The following is a 21592-nucleotide window of genomic DNA, read 5'->3' as shown; positions in this document are numbered from 1 at the left end:
TTCCGTTCTAATAATAGATAATAGTCACCTAATCTGTTGTCCACAATTTTGCTGAACAATGATGATGGTGTTTTGACAGGACAAGGATCTGAAGCAGTACATGGATGACTGTGGCAACATCATGAGTATGCACAACGTAAAGGTGAGTGTTTTCAGTGACAGTGAGTGTCTTCCAGCTTTCTCTGCTCTAAGAATTTCAGAGAACTTAATAATTAAGAGCTACATGGTTTAGGGCTTTTTTAAAAAAATAAAATAAAATTAGGAAACTTAACTTCCTTTTTGACCTTTAGGCATGGCTTAACTACATTTGACATCAGATGGAGTCTTTCTTTTTGGTTTTGATGGCTTTTAAGAGTTTATAGCACTGAAAACAGGAGATAATATAACTTTATACGTTTTAATTTTCTTTGAAATTATATATTTAAAGTAAAAAAATTCCTAAAAAAAACCCCAAACAAAACATTCATAACTCTTTTGACCTTTTCTTGTCCTTCCATTATTTTACACTCATTTATTAAGTCAAGTCTGTAGTTTGATATATCCTCAAATAAAATTTATATATGCACACTGAGGAAAATGTAGCTTCAGTCATGAATGTGGATTTGGATACCATTGCCTACCACACAAGTAAGAAATTAAGAATACATGTTTAAGAACGAGTGATGTTCATCTCTCCATTAGTAATAAAATGGAAATCATTTTCTTTAACTGTGGTGGGTTGACACAGGCTGGAGGCCAGGTGCCCAGCAAAGCTGCTCTATCACTCCCCTCCTCAACTGGACAGAGGAGAGAAAATGTAACAAAAGGCTTGTAGGTCGAGATCAGGACAGGGAGAGATCATTCACCAATTACTGTCATGGGTAAAACAGACTTGACTTGTGGAAAAAATAATTTAATTTATTACCAATGAAATCAGAGTCAAGTAATAAGAAATAAACCCAAAACTTAAAAAACCCTCCCCCCACCTCACCCTTCTTCCCAGGCTTAATTTCACTCCCAATTTCTCTACCTCCTCCCCCTGCAGCGGCACAGGGAGATGAGGAATGGGGGTTGCAGTCAGCTCATTACACATTGTCTCTGCCTCTCCTTCCTCCTCAGGGGGAGGACTCCTCACGCTCTCCCCCTACTCCAGCGTGGGGTCCCTCCCACGGGAGACAGTCCTCCACCAACTCCTCCAACACGAGTCCTTCCCACAGGCTGCAGTTCTTCACAAACTGTTCCTGTGTGGGTCCCTTCCACAGGGTGCAGACCTTCAGGAACCCTTGGTTTCCGATCTGGCCTGCTGAAACTAACTCAGGTTCAAGCGTTACCTCTCTTGTAACAAGCAGGTTTTGATTTGGAAAACTGGAATAATTCTTTATGTTCTTTAATACTTCTGGCTTTATAAACAAGATTCCAAACAGAGGACAATACTATCTTGAAATGAGTGAAGTTGTCTGAGGAGGCTGGGTTACTGGTATGACCCTGCTGTGTTGCAGCCTGTGCTGGACTGTTCCTTCAAAACGTTTTCATTAAGCCATATATAATTCATATAAGGGATGTTAATTGTATGGTAGATGTGTTTGAGAAACTCTTCCGTGCCTCTTGAAAAACATTAAGCTGTGATCCTAAAGAACAAAACCATGAGTGTGCACACATGGTAGGAAAATTACTTTTATTCTTATACACATGGCACAAACATGGTTGACAGCACAATGTACTAAATACTGTGAAGTGATGTGCTTTGTGTGCATTCCAGTAGAGTTGTCATCCTTGGGTTTGGCTTAGTTGCATGTTGCAAAATCTGTTCTTGGTTGAATTGCATATGGGATCCAGTCTAGATATTGGTTACGGTTTAGATGGCTTTTTCTTTTATTGTTGTCACATTACAGTAAGTATCTCTAGGGAAAGATATTTGCCCTTAACCTACTCTGTTGCTTCCTTTGAGAGTATACAAAGGGAAGTTCTTTAATTTGTATTTACTTCAGAGAGACAACAAAAAAAACATAATTATGCTTGTATTTTTAATTAACTACAAGTTAGTAAGTAGTGCTTTAAGCTTAAAAAAAGAAATAAAAAAAAGCTGTAAGTGGAAAGTTGACTCCTGTAGTAAGTGCAGTTAGAGAACAAGCAGAATCTGTTTGTGGTAATCCAAGCTAAGCAGAGGAACTGTTTTTCCTTGTTTGCCTGTAGTTTAAGCTATGCCCTAAGAGCAGATTTCCATGGTCAGTATGTTTGGCACTGGGAAACCAGCACAGCTGCTTAATTGCAGTAGCTGCAGGTGCTTACCTTGCAATGACTGGGGGGGTTTGGGTCGTTATTGACTTCCCTGTCATCGCTCCCCTCACATTCCTCAGCTAATTTTAGGGTTTTGAGTTTTAACAAAATGAAGATGTATAATATAAAGATGTGTGCAATCTCTGCAGGTATTACTGTTTCAAAATTTTGAGCTAATACCACAGAACCACAGAATGGTTTGGGTTGGAAGGGACCATATATGTAGTCCTGTGCATTTCCAAAAGGATCCATGCCAGCTGTGGTGAAGATCCACAATTTCTGTAGAATAATCTGCTTTGCCTTCTTGACTAATCCTTGCAGTCCCAGTCCACACTGGAGATGGCTATCGATTTCCATAGCAGACCTGTTAATACTACTTGGGAACTGACTGCCCCTGCAACAGTATGGGCATGAGTAGATGGAGCAAAGCTTGTTGGTTCTCATTCTGCCCTTCAAAAAAGAAAAGAAAGAAATTTATCCCAATTCCTTTTTTTCTAGAAGAGATAAATCCCACTTAAGCAGACTGAGAACAGATAGATGTAAGCTACACCTGCTGTGTGTTTGTCCAGTTTAGGAAAAAGAATTTGGTGGTGTCACCTGGTACAAAAATAAACTGATGTGTTAGAAAATGGTTACATAAAGGCATTCTAGTGTTTCTTCTCAAAAGTCCTGTTACATGCTGAATTTGTCGCATTGGTAAACGTTGCTTTCTGTAATGCTCTGTATTTTTTCATTGTACATTTGTTCGTCTATACTGGCTGAGGTCTGTTGTGTGGCAAATGCCAGCAATGGCTACGCAGGAGCCCCATGTTTAAGATCGGACCCTTTATATATACAGAAACTGCAAAATGGTAGTTCTTAATGCAGTCATACAGTCAACTTGCTTGGCTGCCCTCTGTTAAACCTTTCTTTATCCCTTATTACTTCTGTGTCTATATATGTGCAGCATTAATATGCATGGCTGAAGTTGCTTGCTTGGCTTGCTGTTCCAAAGGACTAAAATAAACCTGTGTGTGTCAAGGTGAGGGGATGAATATAAATGCCAGAAGCAGTTGGGCTGTTTTAGTAATCCTCATTTCCTCATTTCTCCACATTTCATGAGCTTGTGAATCCAAGTGTATTTTTCCAACAGCATGGCAAAACGTTCTTTACATAGTTTAACACAATTGGATGGAAAGGATGCTGAGCTGCATTTTCAGAAGGGATTCTGTGGCAGAAGGGAACTTGAGTATAGAGACAGTTACCTTTAAAGGCATTAGTGTGGGGGGAAGAGCATTGGTAAATGCTTACTTAAAAATAAACAGCCCTGTGGTTCTCTTCAGTTAAGCAGAACAAATTGCTCTTAAAATCTTTGTTGTAAAGTAATGTGTTAAAGCAGGGCATTAGCATAAAGGGATATTAAATCTGTAAACAATAATTGAGATGTTCAGAATGTGTTCACATGGAAAAGTAACTTGCTTTTTGAGAAGTATTTTGTCCTGCTTACAATACAGACACTTAACTCAACAGTGCCCAAATGGGCTATTATAGTCCTTTAATCTGTAGATTAACATTTTTAGTCTAATTTATATAAATGTTCTCTTTTGTAGCTGTTTTTATACCAGATTCTTCGTGGTTTGGCATACTGTCATAGAAGAAAGGTATTGCATCGAGATCTGAAGCCACAAAATCTCCTAATTAATGAGAAAGGAGAACTGAAGCTTGCAGACTTTGGTATGGCCTGGCATTATTCTGTAACTAATATTTTCTTAGAAAGGAAAAACGAGAACATCGGGTCTGTAGTGAATTTCTGCGTTCTCAGATGGAAAATGAAAGTCAGCCTCTTACAGGATATTAGTAATCAAAGTAGTAGGTGTGTAGGTAATACTGTCGCATGACTTGTGGTTTGAAAGTAGGCTTACAGCATCCTTTGAAATCAACACTTAGTCAGATCCTTAAGGTGGAGCTCAGGTTGCTTTTCCTAACACTCCACATCACTCTAAAGCAGAGTAATCACGACAGGAGGGAGGAAGTGTCTGTCTGTGTGCTAAATTGTCAGGTGTTACTCCGTCACTGATACACCAGGTTCCTTTGGGATTTCCAGTAGTGGGACATTCACAGTTTCCTGTTATCTTCTGTGTCAGGAAGGTCCTTTGAAAGTTGTGCTACCACTGGTTTTTCCCCTTGTGCGTGAATGAAAGTTGCTCAGAAGATTGTATCTAACATGATAGACTTAAATTTTATTGAAGATATTACTGACAAACCGACAATTTTAGGATGGAAAACCCCTGCTGATCCAACACCGATTTGATCTGTTTCCACCGTTTCATTACTCGTTTGTTGCCTTCTGCCATTTGCAACATAATTCTCAAATGGCAATCGTGCAGAAGGGTTTTTGCGGAGGGAGGTGTCATATTGATCTAATGCTTTGTTGTTTTTGTCAAATTTATAGCATTGCTGCAGGTTTTGATCTCTTTGCCTATCTTCTATGCATAAAAATGCTGATCATGAGATTGCTGTAAATACTAAGAGGCAAATCACAAGTTGTAGAAATGTATTTATTAGGGCTTTTTAATGAGCATTAAGGGAAGGTATTGAGCAAGTACAGTAGGGTCGATTTAGCTTTTAAAGAATCGTTGTTGATTTCATGAAAAAAAAAAAAAGAGCTGCACATGACTTTATTTGCCTTTATATCAAGGATTGGCCAGGGCGAAGTCTGTTCCTACAAAGACCTACTCCAATGAAGTTGTCACGTTATGGTACAGACCACCTGATGTTCTCCTCGGATCTTCAGAGTATTCAACTCAAATTGACATGTGGTTTGTATAGCTTTGTCTAATTTAAATTTTTATTCTCGTTCAAGTTGAAAAAATGTCAACTTATTAATATTATATAGAAGGATTCAAGTGCTCATCCTTTGAATTTTTGAAGGCTACAACTGAGTTAGATTTTTAGAGAAAGGAGTGGCAGTCAGGGAAGATACTATTATTTCTCTCTGAAAATGGCAGAGTACCTTTTTATTGCTTAGAGTAAGCAGACGTTAGGCCCACAGTGTTACGGAAAAAAACAAATGTTCTCCTAATGACATGATAATGTGATACTTTACTATGAACTTTTAATACAATTGATAAACTTGACATCTGAAGGAAGAGGATTTAATATAGCTATGACATAGGTTTTGTTTAGTCTTTGACAGTTCTTTTGTTGCTACATATCTTTCAAAACAATATTTTTCATAGCAGCATGTGGCTACCAACTACTTTAATAATTTGTTTTAATTGAAGAGAAATGACAGAAGTCTTTAAGAGCTGAAAACTTCAATTGTTGGATTGCTTCTGATTTATCTTTTTCTCTGTTTTTATAAAGGGGCGTTGGATGCATATTTTTTGAAATGGCATCAGGAAGGCCTCTCTTTCCTGGTTCAACGGTTGAAGATGAACTGCACTTAATTTTCAGACTTCTGGGTAAATGGATACTTTAAGCAGTAATGTTAATGCTATGTGTTTGTTCTTCTAAACAGTTTTTTCTCGAGAACTGTAGATCTGTATCTATAAGCAATGATATTTTATATTGCATTGTAATTAAGGTGAATGAGTATACTCTTGATGAAAAATGATTAAGCTGAATGCACAGCTGAGTTTGTCCAACAGAGACTCATTGATAGATTTTTTTTTTCTTTCTTTGCTGTTTAAGTTACAGGATTAAATACTTATTTATGCCAAAGTTGTTTCTTTACATTTTTTTAAGTTGAATTTGTTGCTTCTTTTTTAAATGTAGGAACCCCATGTCAAGAAACATGGCCGGGCATTTCTTCCAGCGATGAATTTAGAAACTACAACTTTCCTAAGTATAAACCACAACCCCTCATCAACCATGCACCAAGGTACTTTGTGTTTTATTAATAGAAAATATGCATCTCTCTGGCTTTGCGTATTTGTAAATGTGAACATGTTTCCAAGTACAGTCTGCTACTGAATGCTGGAATACTACACGTCAGCTGTGTTATTATGGGCAGATAGTAGTGCAAAGCATAGTCCTGGTACTACATGATTACTTTGTCTAATATCGTTCAAGGTGCCCCAGCACCTTAATGACTTAGAGAACTATAAACTCTGATTAATAATGCCTGCATAGTAGGAGTATTCACACAGCACTTCCTAAATAACCTGAATTCTCATCTAAGAACCCTGTTATAAAATGGCAAGGTTTCCTTGAGCAGTCTCTGGAAATCATTCTAAAACCATCATAAGGAATCTGAAGGGTCTGCATAGTTATTATAAATAACTTTTAGAACAGACTACCACATTTTTTAGCAACTTTGAAGAAAAAGATCCAATATTGTGTCCTTCTAGTAAATGAGTTTTGTTGGACTTTTGAAAACAAAACCAAACCCAAATTTTTTTGCTAAAATAAATGATCCAGGCCAACCTAGTAAATCACAGTCCAAAGCTCAGGATTTGTCCCCAGTGCTTTTCAAATAGTCTTGTTCTGAGATATTGGTACTTGTATGTATAGATGTTAACGTGCCGAGAAGTTGTTTAGGTGAAAGCATTTCTGCATTTAAATTTAACTTTCAGGTTTGATATCACTTACTGAAATCAGTTCCTTGGAAGTTTTGCTTTTGTAAATATAGTTCAATAACTGTTTTAATTTTTTTAAATATTTTTATTTTTAGGCTAGACACTGAAGGGATTGAATTGATAGCGAAGTTCCTTCAAGTAAGATGTGTTTTGTGGCTTTACTTCATAAAACTGCAAGTTTGGATTTTTAATACATTATTTACAAAATGTATTAGAAGCCATAGTATCTATTAGATCTGTCTCAAAGTGGAATATGCAGCTGAGACTGTAGTGGATGACAGATTTGGGAAGAATGACAGTTTTGGGAAGTCTATGTACTGTAAGAATTTAAAACCTGATGTTTAATTTATTTTTTTTTCCCAGAAGTGATTTCTTCTCTTACTACTTTTTGAGAAAATAGAATTGATTCTATGTTAGCAATTCGCTGAAAAAACTAAATCTCCTGTGAAATACGGTATCGAAACAGAACTTTTAAATACAAATACTGAATTTCTGTAGCAATGAACTTAGCTTACTACTAGAGAAGCAGCCACTAAGGTGTAATATTACTCTTTGATCTCGGAAACTGGATTCAAAAGGTGAAGTGGTATGTGGGTTTAATCTTTTAATCTGTATTAAAAATGAGCCAGAAGCAAGAAGAGGGGAAGCCAGACAGAAGGTCAACTCTTAAGTCTTTAAGTAGACACAGAAGCACTGTAACTTCACAATGTTAACAATTCTTAGTACATAAGGTGGAGTGCAGTTACTCTGCTTTGCAGCCTATGATTTAATCCTACATCAGGTCTTCATCTGTTTACACGTTGTGTCAGCCCAGTACTTGCAGTCCTTGTTTGGACTTTGTTCTTACTTGTATACAGCTTTTGAAATGTCTGCATCTTTGCTCAGATGTGCACACACGCCAAGCAGGAGAGATTTGAGTGTAGACTGAAGACCGTGTAGTCTAAAGTTCCATTGTATGCAGAACGCTGCAGCAGAGTCCATCAAATTAGAAAACTTTTGTGATCTTATGTAATAGCATTTCATTGCAATTTAATATTAGAACATAACGTAGACAGAAATCTGTCATCTAATCATTGTTATATCTGTAATTAAAGATTAAGTATATTTTTGACTTGCATCCATTCACAGCAGTTATTTTGACTATTTTAGCAGTCTTGTTATATGTTGATAATACTGATTTAGATAACATATGTTAGATTTTCATGTGTGAAATAAAGGTAATGAAAACAAATTTGTCCTAGTGAGTTAGTGGGAAATATTGAGCAAGTCTTTGATGAAATCACTTGATGCAAAGAGTTTTTTGATGAAAACCGACACACTTGTATCCTTTTATGTTAATAGTATGAATCGAAGAAGAGAATTTCAGCAGAAGAGGCCATGAAACATGCATATTTCAGAAGTCTTGGAACAAGAATACACACTTTGCCTGAAAGTAAGAGGAGTAGTAAATTAGCAGAGTATTGTTAAGATAGTATTCTATTAAAGAAGTCTGATATATATTGATGTAAATAATTTGGAATAGGAAACTTTTTTTTTAATCTACACTGTGTAATTAAGACTAGAACTTTGTTCGATAAAGCTTAGTTATGTTTGGATATGAATTAATTTCTTTGTTACATTCCAGGTGTTTCAATATTCAGTCTAAAAGAGATTCAGTTGCAAAAAGACCCTGGCTTCCGAAATTCCGCTTACCCTGAGACAGGTATGGAAAGCTTAAGATTTTCTCATCTCTGCAAATGGAATGCTGTGCCAGAAGCATTCGGAACTGAAAAATACTTTGTTAAATTGGTCCGTGTGAGTGTTCTCAAACAAATAATAAGAATGGTTTGCTCAGATTCCTGTCGAGACATATAAGCTAAGTGCACAGAAGGAGGTGAGTTTTACTAGGGATGGGCAGAGGGACTGTTACTACGAGAACATCTTGGAGTTTCAAACCATTCCTGTGCGGGTGTTGAAAGGGGAAAAAAATAATAAAAAAAATGATAGTAAGTGCAATTAAAAGAAAGATGCTGATATTAGTTTAAGCACAAAGACGGGATATTCTTTTGAAACAGCCAGACAGAAGATGTAGATGATAACTGAATCCTCTGTTGTGCGAATGCTTTGGTTTCTTACCGTGGTCCATGTTCTGTTGTAGGACACGGGAAGAACAGAAGGCAGAGCATGCTCTTTTAAAGTAGGCGATGCAGAGTCGAGCCCAAGCCTATCCTGTCAATCCAGGACTCAGATCTGAAGGCAGTGCTCTCTGTTGGTGGACTTGGAATCGCAGTTTGTCTACACTGTCCTCTTCACAGTGGAGTCTTTTTATTTCCAACCTGCAGATTATGTTTTTATATTTGTTGTCACAGTGTGACAATTTTTTGTACAGTTGGTTTTAAGGTCTCCTCTGCCACTAGAGCCAGTAGGTTACAGCTGTTGATGTAACTGTAGCTGCAATTTTTGTGCAGGACTGAGAAACACAGTGCATTATTTATTGCGGAATCATTGCTGCTAAATAACTACTGTCTGTATAGTTAACACAACAGTTCCATGCCTGAAGAAGTTGCAATGGCTTTATAATATGTGAATGCATCTGTTTCTCTTCATAAAATGTTCTACTGCTGCGGGGTTTTTTTGTATTTCTTAAACTGCAGTGTTTCCTGGAATGTAAACATAGCTTTGCTTGGCTATAGGTGAACCATCTTTAATGCTCTAAGTTCATGGCACTTAATTCCTTATTTAACGTTGGAAGTATGCGTTGAAATAGTTGAAAAATTATAATGCGTATTATGTTTTTGAAAAGCACATGGTGTGAAAGTTGATGCAGACAAGTGAACGGTAACTATTATGTGCTCTCAGATCCTCTGTTCATTATTGATAAATTAGAGCATGGAGACTGGATGATAAACTTTGTCAGGCTTACTCCAGCATAAGATATTTGCACATTGTTGTGCATATGGGGCCTGCAGAAGCAATGACTTTTCTACCTTGTTTTTAACTTAGAAATACAAATAGTTAAAGGATGATTCATATATGTTGGACCCTGGCTTACTTTTAGAAATTTAGAATCTCTTCATTACAGAGGAACAGGATAACTAATTACGAGAACATGGGAATAATGTCACGTTTCTCCCACTTTGTTGCTCTCCCTTTTGTGCATTATTCACTTGAAATCAACTGGAAAGATGCAAGTTTGTACTTGGTAAGAACTCACTAAACTACAGGGCTTTTACAGCGGGAACTTAGAGAGTTTTTCAGATCTTAGATGTTATCTGTTTACCAGAGATAGTAAACATGTTACTACTACGCTTATGCATCTCAGTGAGTATCATAAGTACGCCCTTGGTGATGGTTACAGTATTTTTAAGCATTTGTGTTCACCTTTATGAACCTATTTGTTTAGTGCATCTTAAAGAGACTGTAAATCTTTATTGGTATATTTTGAAATGGTCATGTAAATCTTTGGCTGGTATATCATGAAAATAGTCATAGGTAACTTAATTTTTCCTGACGTTCACTGTAAAACATTCAGGGGTCCTACCATTTCTGTTCAGGAAATCTTGTAGTTTATTGTTATTTAACAGTATTAAGTGAATTTTTGTATATTTCATTTTAACTTTATTTGTGAATAGTGATTGTGGCATGTTTGGGGGTGTTTTATTAATATTTCATTGATACTGGTAAATTTGAATTGGTTTTGTTGGTTTTTTTTTTTATTTTCTGGAAGAGAGAAATTCACATGTAATGGTGACTATTGGACCACTACTGCTTTTCAGCATTTGTAAACCGGTTTTACGTTAAATCTTGTAGACCTAACAAACTGCTGTTATTTCTAACTGACCGACCTGTATTAATATTGTACTTTTGAAAGTATAAATATTATGTGGAATTCGTTGGTTTTGTTTTGAAATTTATAATAACAAAGGCCCTGTGTTGTTAAAAATACAGACTAAGTGAACTTGCGGTTCTTGGGGCATTGTTGGAAACGTTTAGCTAGATCTCTGTGTTGTGGGAGCCGTCAGTTTTAACTTTGGCCGCTTGTTAATTCATGCAATGCAGAAGTAGTGGCAGTGAAAAGTAACGCGACTCGTCCGTGACTGAGGCCATTCAGGATTTGACCGTAAACGTGGTCCGTAGTCTAATTATTAGCCAGTAAGTCCTGCATGTCCCGCGGTGTCGGAAGTCTTGCCTAGGTCTAGGGGCGTAACATGTTTCTCCGATACGCGCGTGGCTCTCCCGCTGATACCTGCATGCACGTGTGTGTGTCGGAGGCGCATTTGGCACTGATGAAAAACCTTTGTCCCAAAATAGTTGTTATATATTTTTTTAGAGTTGCTATGGATCTGATCTAGATTTTATACTGATTAACTTTGTAGGAAATACGTTGTAGGCGTGATGGTGTTGAAGAAAAAAGTATGAGGAAAACATCTTTTTTTTTTTTACAAAAGTAGTGAAGATCTAGAGTAAATGTTCACTGTGGATAAATGTGGGATTTAGCATTTCTAGAACCGTAATATTTTATAGGTCATAAAAGAGCAAGTAATAATGTGACACTAATGGGTAAAGGATTTAAAGGTTTAACTGGTACAGTGAAGTGCATTAACAAATTTTGTTAGCTGCAGCTGATCTCTTTCTAAAGGAGGTTTCCATTTGAAGTAGGAATTCAGCTTTTTTGTTACAGATGAAAAGATCTTCCGTAAAATTAAAGCACTCTGTTTATAACGAGATTTTTCTAAGGACCTGCAAGTGAATCAGTTTGCTTTGTTAGGAGGTAGCTTTAAAAAATGTCTTTCTTAAGAAACTCAGCATCTGTGATCAAGCCAGTTTCAGTGCGGGGTGGGTTTTTTCTGTCTATAGTTGAAACTCCTGCATCAGCAGAGACAGTTCTGTGGCAGCTGCCTGTTTGGGGCAGTAGTCAGTGAGTCTGAAGTCGCTGGGCATTTCTCTGACATCCTTTTCGTGCAATTCAGTGTTCGGCCTCCTGTCTGACAGCATCAGGCACTACGGACTTGGTTTCACTGTCCCAAGAGCTGTAGGGAGTGTTGACCTTTTTGGGAGAAGACTTTGACCGTGAAACCAAGCAGGTAGTCGCTAAAAACGGATGACTTTCAAGATTTGGTATGACAACCTTTGTTTGAAGATGAGTGATGAGTTAATGAGAAATGGCCTGCAAGTCGTTGCTAATGAAGTAGTTGTTTTTAGAAGATAGCCGGCGTATCCCATCTACCCCAGGGCAGGAATGGCAAGAGGTGCGCATAGGTGCGTGTAGGAATGAGGTGGGCTTGAAGCCAGGAAGGAGGCAGGTGGTGATGAGGTTGCGTGGACACGCAGGTGACGGCTGGAGGGGAGAGAGGGTGGGTGGAGGACGGGGATTTACGGGGCAAGAGGGAGTGGGAGGTTGTTGAAGGGGCAAAGCAGCTGCTCAGCAATGCGCCAGTGGAACGTGCATCTCAACACGGGTGTGTTATTTTTGTGCTGCTTTACCACAGCATTAAGTAGCCAGAGTGTATCCCTGAATTGGGCAATAAAAGTTAAAATAAACGATTATTAAAGAATCGACATCCTTTGTATTTGCAAATCATTTGAAAAACTGCAAGGTAGCATCCTTTGGGCTGCTTGCTTGTTGTTTGCGCGTGAGATTTTCCATGTAATAAAGGTACGTTGTTTCCATTTTGCAACCTTAAGATGGAATTAAGGTTAAGAACACATTCAGTTATTGAGGACAAAATATATGAAAGGTATGTTGTAAATATCCCCAAGCTAAATATTATAAACCCAGGAAATACCCAGAATTAAGGTCAGACTTGAAAGAAATCCAAACAAATTAGGGTATGGAAATGCACAGCTACGGCACACAGTGACACTGAAGAAAAATTAGAACTTACCTTGTCTGTGACAACATGTGGTCACGGACCTGTGACGTCTGGTCACTAACGGGCAGAGTTGAACTAATTCATGCATCCTGTTAGCACGTTTCAATACCTTGTTTCCCTTGGTAAAGTTTGGCTGTGAAACAAATGCAACATTCTATGAAATTTCTTAATTTTGGGGAGGAACTTGAATGCTTACTTTTGATAGATTTTTGATTTTTATTTTTCATTTCAGAGGCTGGGCTGTTAGAGATTTGGTCTGTATGTGGGTCAGGAACACCCATGTATCTCACCAACATTCGTATCAGACCAATTTAAGAGGTTGACAAGATAACAAGTATAGACTATAAAACATAAAGGAAGCACTGTACCAGTGTTGAGCTAATTGGTACATTGTACAGCCGGAGCTTACTTACAGGTAGGATGATTTTGAAAAGTATAAAAGCCAAGTAGATACGTGAGCTCTCTAATTCAGAGCATGCAGCCTTTTCATCTCTGCAGTTCAGTTGCACAGAAATTGCACTCTTGTTATAGGCCACAGTGGAAATTTGTGTTGTCAGAACCAGGATTAGAGTTCAGCTATTCTAGATTTTTTTTTTTTTAATCTTTGTTGTGTGATTTTTCACTGAGCTGTGCTGCGCCTCTCTCATTAACGGAAAGAAAAAGTTTGATGTCAGTGGAAAAACATGTACCTGACAATTTTTCCATTATTTCACGTTTTCTAAAATCCCTTAACTCAGTTCTCTCTCAGTAAATTTTCAGCCAACTTAAACTGTGAATGTACACGTATGCACATACTTACTGTTGTAAATAACTGCTTAATTTATTGTCCTGGCTGCATCCTCCAAAATCACTTGAAAAGTAGACCTGCCCAAGCGGATTGCTCTTACGGTCCTCCTAATGAAATAGAAGTCTCACTCCACGCAGAGGCCAGGCCTTGAAACACATTTTTCCCCAGAGAGCAATGAAGTTCCTTCATGTGTTGCAGTGGGATCTCCTTGCCGATGGCATCGCTGTGGATTGCAAACTGGGGAGAGTGCTCGTCCCTATCCCCTCTCCAGCATACTCTTGCAGAGCACCTCCTTCCAGGCTCTGCACGGCAGCCTCAGCGCTGCCTGCTCCTCCTTTCTCACGCCCCGAGCTTGTTTTTTCACAGACCTTTATTTTCCCCTCCTCCGTGTCCTTTTCCTTAATTTGCAAGAGGCGGCAGCTGGCCTGGAGCCACGTTGGGAATAATTAAGGTAACGTTTATCCGTTCGCACTTCAAGAGTGAACACAAAATGAACCCATGGGAATAAACAAGTGTCCTGGAGTCCTCTCCTCTAGGAGAGGAGCTTTTCTACCAATGCCCCCCCCCAAGGCAGGCCGTGATGCCGAGTGCTCCAGAGTCCTCGCCTGAGGTTCATTCTTTTTTCTATTAAATAAATTTATACTCCTCCTCACTAATGCCGTCAATCTCTTTGCCCTCAGGAAATCGGTTTGTACTCAATCTGTGTAGGTAGAGCACTCGCGTATTGACTGGTGAGAGCAGTTACAGTTTGGGGCAGAAAGGGATTTCAAAAGTTGAAGTTTTCTGACGACTTTGTAGAGGTATTATTAAATCTGAGTGACACGTGCTGCTTTGTCCTACAGGATATAGGGACAGTCTCAAGGTCAGAAGGGAACAGCGATGCTCTTACATAAAAGACTACTTGCAGTTACGATGCCTTTTCTAAATTAGTTTGGTGGTCGTGGCAGCCCCTGAAGATGCTTCCTGTAGGGATGAGATCACAGAGCCTCTTCATGTAGGGTCTGGTTCTGTTAAAATGAACTGCTGTAGTCTGTTTCAAAGGACCGTCTCCCCTTGAAACACTCATCTTGTTGACGTTCATTACTTTTTTGGTAGATATATCCAAATTGGCAAGCACCTGTCTGATCAGACCAGTTTTCTTCTGACAAAATAAATTGTTCTTTGTTGACATAATGGACGTGTGTCAAATCTTTCTTTTTCTGTAGTTTGTTATCACCCATCACTGTTTTCCCCACCTTGAGAGTTTTCTTTAGAACTGAGGCCTCTGACCTGTGCCAGGGCAGAAGATGTGTGCAATCTCTTGGCAAAGCCACCCAGTAGCTGTGGCCCTACTGGTGGATACTTGCTTTTCTGAAAGAAGCAATGGAAACGTAAGCCAAAAATAGCCTCATTGTCCACCCAGCCTACGTAATGTTGCAAACTTCTTGTGTATTGCTGAAGCATGAATAAAGTGTAAATCTAGCCAAAAAATCCCTTGAATATGACCAAACTACAAATACTACCAAGAATACTCAAGAGAGAATTAACTCCAGGTTTTTTCCCCAGGATTGTTGTGTTGGAGTTCTCCATGCCACAGAAATATCAATGCTTTCACAGTATTTATTTTACAAACATTTGTTTGATTTTTCTCTATAGTTAAAAGATAGCTGTTAATAAAATTCAGTAGAAAATTAGCAATAGACTGTTTTCTTCAAAGCATAAGGCATCATAATCTAGTGGTTTAGGTAGGCGTTAGACTTAAGAGGCTGGACTTTATTTGTAGAAATTCTTCCCAGCAGGAAGAATTTTTGTTCCACCAATTGTTTGACCAATCTGGAAGGCAGATTTCATTTTAACAAAATTTTTTTTTTAACTGAAAAGCCAACTAGCAAAAGATGGTGTGTTCTGTTGCTACTTTTTGTACTCTCAAAGATGAGAAGACAGCACTACTTTATTGTTTCTAGGTGTCTTCCCTTAAGTATTAATGGATTTTCTCGGATTCTTTACAGTAAATTGTTGAAATAGATTTTGTTTGTTTGTTTGTTTTCCCCTCAGAATTGCTATTTTCTGCTATTTTTAAAAGAAAACCAAAGTCACTTAAGGGGCAGGAGGGTGGGAGGGGGAGGTGTGGAGGGGGGTGTTGAGCCTTTTGAAGAGAAAAAAATCTGTCTTACTAATAGTAAAACCTTGGAAGAAACAGAGTCGTGAGAATCTGGATGCTTTTTTAAGAATCTCTTTTCTGTCACACACTCCCTTCTCCCATGTTCCTCTGGGGTTTTTTGCAGTGTGGTATTCAGTACTTACGAAGTCAAAGACTAAATATTCATGAGTGTCTCTTTACTTTTTAAACTCGTGAAGTGAGAAACACTTCATCTCTACGCCTTGTTCTCCCATTAGCTCCAGTGGCGTGTACAAGGCAAGACTTCACTGAAGGAGGCATTCGTACTTAACGTAAAAATGCGACGAGAGTTGGCTCTAGAGTGTGAATAATTAGTGAAAAATATTCCGTGTACGTAGGAGGAGCCCATTGAAGGAGAAATGGTTGACCTGCGCTCCCTTGTGATCCATCTCCGCTATACCAGTCCCCATTAGTCACGTGCTGCCTTTTCTTCCAACCTGTTCCAATTTTGCTGAGTATAAAACTTCCCTTCACTCATAAATTGTGCATAGGTTCATCTTCCGGTTTTGTTGTGCAGGGCGGCACCTCTTGGAGCTCTTCAAATGCAGAATCAAGCGAATGACTTCCACTGTGTTTGATTCTTTTGCCTTACGTCTTGCGTCTAATTGTTTTGTTTCTCAGCGCTGGTACTTCATATAGATATGGCAGGGTTAATCTCTCCCGTTAATTACTGTGAGTGAAACTGAGGAGTCATTTTTGGTTGTGCAACCCAAGAGCCTGAGGAAAATTCCTGCTGTCTTTTGTCAGACTACCTCTGCCCCAAAAATGGCTTTTCAACATCAGAACTGCATTAATAAAATGTTTATTTAGCACCTTTCAGGTTGAAGGATCCAAAAGCACTTTACAATTAACTACACACATCATCACTGAAATGCATCCAAACAGAAAACCAGCAGACAACTCACTGCATAAATTTCAAAAAGAACGGACTTTTGACCAGCCGCTTGGCCAGAAAGCAAAGTAGAAGCACTAATGACCTGTGGCAAACAGGATTCTGATTTTGGTTTGGTTTGGTTTTTGAAGGTCTCATCTGAAAAACCTACGTGGTAAAGCTGCATTCAACCCAATTTAGCCACCTCAGAAAACTGAAGATTTGCATCAGCCCTGCCAAGATTAGAATCTGCGGTGCCAGGGAGTCTAGCCTAATCCTGGCCCAACATTTGGATGACTAAACCATCACCTGAAGGTAGAGGACATACCCAGTAAGTTCAAGTTGCAAGTATCTAGTAACACAGTGCTGTTGTTTTTTTAATCCAGAGTTCAGATGTTTATACATAAACATCCTGCGTGTATGCCTCTTTACAAGCACCAGGCATTAATTTACAGTCTTGTAACTTTTCCAGCTTTGGGGGAAGGGGAAATGTGACCTTCTGAGCTTCAGTAGCTAGAATAATCTTTCCAGGGAAATAGTGGAAGGCACTTGGCACGACTGAACAAAGCACCGGGAAATTCTCTATCGGGAATGATCCTCATTCCCTGGGAGGACAGAGATTACCTGCAGTCTTCCCAGCCGCAGCGCGGACAGTTTGTAAGACGTATACGCCGAATAAGTTCTGAGCAATGTCACCTTTTCTACAGAAGTAGTCTCAAACACTGGAAAAGCCTTACGAATGTACATAGCCCCGTTCCTCCCTGGTGCAACTCCACAGGAGAACTTGGGCACAAATGTGTAAATGTGGCTTTGTTACTACTCCTGGATGTATCTCCTGACTGTAACGTTGATTACGTTTTTCACTTCAGCAAAGAAAAATTATAAGGCTATTTTTATACAATTTGAAAGCACTTAATACAAAGTTACATGAATACACTGCATCATATGGCCTATCCGTGGAGAAAATACTGAAATACTACCATAGGGCTGTTCAGTACTAGTTTTGTCTTTCAACTTTTTCTCTTAATACTAGAAAATATATAAATCATTTACATGACATTATGCAAAAGAAGGCACAGCCGGTTATAGTTTACACAAGCACAATGCATAATATGCAGAAAAAGGGATTAAAAAGAAGCTTCACATCCTTATTTAGATACATTGTTGCAATCCATTAAGAAAAGTACTTCATCAACAACAGAAGTGTTCAACACTTGAGAGCTATGATATAAAAAAATTATAATTCATTTAATGCAAAACAGATTTATATATACTTTTATATATAAACACTGTTTAAAAATGCTAACATAATAAAAGTAGATTATCCATGTAATGAAAAGTGCAAACCAAAGTAATAGAGGGTTCCACAATGTCCTTCTCATGACACAGGAAAAACTAGCCCATAGGAATGAAGTGTTAAATCCACCAGTAAGTCCTTGGCGTGATGAGGCGTCATCAGGATTTCTGAGCGTTAGGAGAAAGCAGTACTGGAGAAGAGGCTCCGTCCAGACTGGGGAGTGGCACTGGTATGTGACCATTTAGCAGAGTCGGAAACTGTAAGAGGCCGACAGGTAAAAAATGACTCTTTTATCTAAAAGGATTCAGCCCAGAAGCACGCGCATTCAGCATTAGCAACCGCCCGGATGTGTTCAGGACTTGTCATTTCGATACAGTAAGATGTATACAGACTGCCCGCATCAGCCATTAGGAATGTAAAATAGAGGACGAAACCTGAATATATGTATTTAGAAACATACAGGGATGCATAAATGTATTATTGGCTGTATTTTATGTAAAAGTTCACATAACTATACATCTACCATCGCCCTGGGAAAGTGAATACTATAGAGCAATGTTTGTCATCCATTCTTTCTTTCTACAAAATACTAATTAAAATCCATGCTTTTCATCTGCCCTTCATAAAAGCAAAGCAGAAAAGAGCTTTGCAAAAGTGCAAATTCAGATGTAGGTTTAGGGCAGAAAAAGTACAATTTTGAATACAAAACACGGGGCAAATTGCTCTCAAGTAGTTACAGTTTCTGTCTATTCACCAAGAAACCATAAACTGGGTATGCTGGATCATTCGGTATGTGAAGCAGAATATACTGTCATTTAGTATTAACCTTCTACTTCTGAAATACTGTGAAAAAAATCCTAATTTGATACATAAACCATTTGTTCCTAGTTCATGGCAGCATCCTGACTGTAACTTGCCTGCGGTGACGTGTATTGACTAGTTCTTAACATCTGACCTGAGAAAAAGCAAAGCAAGTAGGTGGAATAAACTTGCTGCAGCATGAGGCAGGAATTATCCCAGCAGTAGATACTGATCTGGCCTCCAGGCCCAGTTCCACGAGCACGTGTGCTGGGCTGCTCTTGCCTTGAGAGCCAGCGAGCTGAATACCAGAGCTCCCAACTTCAAGTGTCTGGTGTATTTTTACCCCTTATCAGATCAGTCCTTCAACAGCCAACTGTGGCGTAATCAACCTCCACGCGTGCACATAATCTGCTTATAACAGGATTACTCTTCCACGAAGATGTTAGTTAATGATACTCGTCTCCCAACGCTCAGGTGAAAATCAGGCCGAGAAGCGCAGGCTCGGCAGCGTGCTGCGGGGGGCTGGCATCATGCTCCTGCTGCGGCCAGGACTGGCTGATACCTCTATTTTAACCAAACCTCAGGAAATGCATTTATCACTTCTGCCAAGATTCATTAAAACACAGAACTTGATTACAAGCTCTTGCTTTTCTAGTCTAGGTTTCTAAAGTGAGACGTGCAAATTGTGTTTCATGTGGTTTCTAAAGCTAATGAGAAGAGGGCTATATGATCTTTGGTGTCTGTCGAGGTGGGTGGCATGCTGGCACTATGGTCCGAGTGATGCTGAAATAATGATTTCATCCTTCCCCTGGTCCTCACTCCAACCCAGCTATCTTGTTCTTCTTCCTGTTGTCTCTGTGGCCCCTGGGGCCAGGACGCTGCTCTTTATTCATACACCTCCATACAGTGGGGATCTGCGACTTGAGTACACCCTCTCAGGGCTACTGTCTACACAGTATTAGCAAAGAAAATACACTTAAACTTAGTTAGCACTTAATTCAAGCTAACTTGGAAGTCCTTAACTTTGGCTGCATTTTCTTGAATCAACCAATTCTGTGCAAGTCTCTTGCTGTTCCAGTTATGTGGTAATTTCAAACTAATGACGAAACATCAAAATAAGTTTAATTAGACAGCAATGTGCCTTCAAAGGGAAGACTTTCCAGGTAGGTCAATATATCAAGGTAAATTGTGTGAAGGGAGACTGCAGATTTCAGTGATGCTCTACATAGGCTGTAAGGCTGTATAGGCGTAGGTGTATGGGAGTTGCTTTCACCTTATAAATATTGAAGGAGAGTTTTTACGAGTTAATAAGCATCTACATGCTCTGTGAGGGAGTATGCACGTAGCTGTGTCCAGCAGTGCCAGAACAGGCTGCTCCTGGTTCATTAAAGGAGGAGCTGTACTTTCCCATAGGCTTGTTCCGGGCTTAGTGGGACCGTGGAGGCAGATGGCTCCCACCCTGGTCCTGGTACTATACAAAGACTAGTACTAAAGAACTGTAAGCTGTGCCAAGCGTGGTGCTATTGTGAAAAGCAGCGTGCACCTGAAAAAAAAAGAAATACGGGAGCCTGGTGTGTCCTCCGTGCAAGCCAGCAGGCACGGGTGCAGAGGCAGGCAGGCAGCTGCAGAGCTGCCCTGGCCTCTGGCTGCTGGCGGGATTTTGACTCCTTCAGCAATAACCAAATGTTCTTTCAGCTGCCAGGGCGAATGACCAGGTGAAAACAAAAGCAACGTGTGAAGCAGCTCCAGCCCTTTCTGGCATTCCCTGGCCAGCTGCATGGAGTGCGGCCCGTCTTGTGCCAGCAGCCCAGGGAGTGCTCTGCCCCGATAGCTACACAGGCCGACCCAGCGGTTGTCGGTGGGGTTGGCTAGGCTACAGCTGTGGTTGCTCTTTCCTATTTGGCTCCTAAAATAAAGCTTTGTACTCTGCGCTTGTCACTGTGGCCTTTGCCTGAATGAAACACCGTTCACAGACAGCCACAGCCACTCTTCACGTTCAGTTCCCGCAGGGGGTGGCCAGCGTATGTCCGTACAAGCTCACTCCAGGCCATGGCTCAGCCACTTCCCTCTCAAACGCAGTGCCTGGCTGGTTCTAACCACGTGTGCAAAACTAAGGTGCAGCTTGATAAATGAGTTTATCTGAAACAGAAATAAGGAGTCCTGGGACTCCATGCTCAGCTGTCCCACTGGAGGCAGAAGGACTTACTACGCCAGTGAGGATCATACCTGAGCAGAGCACTGGAGCTAAGGCCTGGCCCTTGAGTTGGGCAGTCTCCCTGAAGGTTCTGAGACTAACACAGGACCCTGTATAGCAGCAGCCCTCTCCTGTGTCGGTGTTGGCCCTCCACAGCAGTCGGGGAGTTCGTTCCAAGGCTGTCCCTGCATTCTTCAGCTGCTCAGATGCCCATCAGCTGATCAGTTTAATTTCTTCTGTGACTTGCTGCAGCAGCTGTTTTGCAGCAGCTACATCTGGAGCTGCTAATACCATCCCCACCATCCTCTTCCTAAGCCTCAAGCAAATGCTGCAGCTGAGTGCTGTGGCCACCGCAGTTTAGTTAATAACTTTTGTATTCACCACATCTCTATGAAACTCAGAGATTTTTACTCTCCCAGTACCCGCGAGAGAGAGGGGACAAAGCTGCCTTTCTCCTGTTACATACAGAGAGGTCATGCCAAGAAGTATGAAGTAACTTGGTTGAAGACATGTGGATAATGTGCAGGAAAACTGGAAATGGAGCCTTCAGGCTCAGTGCCCTTGTAAATACAACTGTGCTCTAGCTTTCTGAGGGAGAAGTAGCTCATTAAGACAGGATAACCCTACACCCACCTTACTGTATGAGACCCAAACTGGCCTTGGTTTTCCCAGAGTCCCTCTTCCACCACTCTCCTGGCTGGTCCTTGACTGGTCTGCGCTCTCTTCCTGAAGGTCTGAGGGCTCAGTTACCTGCTCTTACTGGGGTCCAGCATTTATTTCTGTTTCCTTCATACAATATGTGTGTCCTTGCTGCAGC

The 21592-nt window shown here is 39.9% G+C and overlaps 2 protein-coding genes across 8 annotated transcripts in view; one reads left to right on the top strand and one right to left on the bottom strand.

Moving 5' to 3' along the window:
• CDK17 (cyclin dependent kinase 17) overlaps positions 1–12353 on the top strand; it is a 118046-nt gene extending 105693 nt beyond the window's left edge. For all 7 annotated transcript variants that reach the window (XM_075749141.1, XM_075749156.1, XM_075749128.1 and 4 more), the window contains 9 exons: positions 80–142; positions 3846–3969; positions 4934–5054; positions 5602–5699; positions 6013–6118; positions 6911–6953; positions 8157–8247; positions 8440–8517; positions 8953–12353. In XM_075749141.1, the coding sequence (XP_075605256.1) occupies positions 80–142; positions 3846–3969; positions 4934–5054; positions 5602–5699; positions 6013–6118; positions 6911–6953; positions 8157–8247; positions 8440–8517; positions 8953–8990 (762 nt within the window). In that variant the 3' untranslated portion in view covers positions 8991–12353. The remainder of the gene's footprint in view (positions 1–79; positions 143–3845; positions 3970–4933; positions 5055–5601; positions 5700–6012; positions 6119–6910; positions 6954–8156; positions 8248–8439; positions 8518–8952) is intronic.
• A 4045-nt stretch (positions 12354–16398) lies between these two features.
• Positions 16399–21592, bottom strand: part of ELK3 (ETS transcription factor ELK3) — a 40313-nt gene continuing 35119 nt past the window's right edge. Inside the window, exon 5 of the mRNA XM_075749178.1 lies at positions 16399–18037. Within this exon, the coding sequence (XP_075605293.1) occupies positions 17939–18037 (99 nt within the window). The 3' untranslated portion in view covers positions 16399–17938. The remainder of the gene's footprint in view (positions 18038–21592) is intronic.

The sequence above is a fragment of the Balearica regulorum genome, chromosome 1 (genome assembly GCF_011004875.1).
Source record: "Balearica regulorum gibbericeps isolate bBalReg1 chromosome 1, bBalReg1.pri, whole genome shotgun sequence".
Classification (NCBI taxonomy): domain Eukaryota; kingdom Metazoa; phylum Chordata; class Aves; order Gruiformes; family Gruidae; genus Balearica; species Balearica regulorum.
Note: the sequence above shows the minus strand (reverse complement) of the source record. Positions and strands in the feature narration are given on the sequence as shown.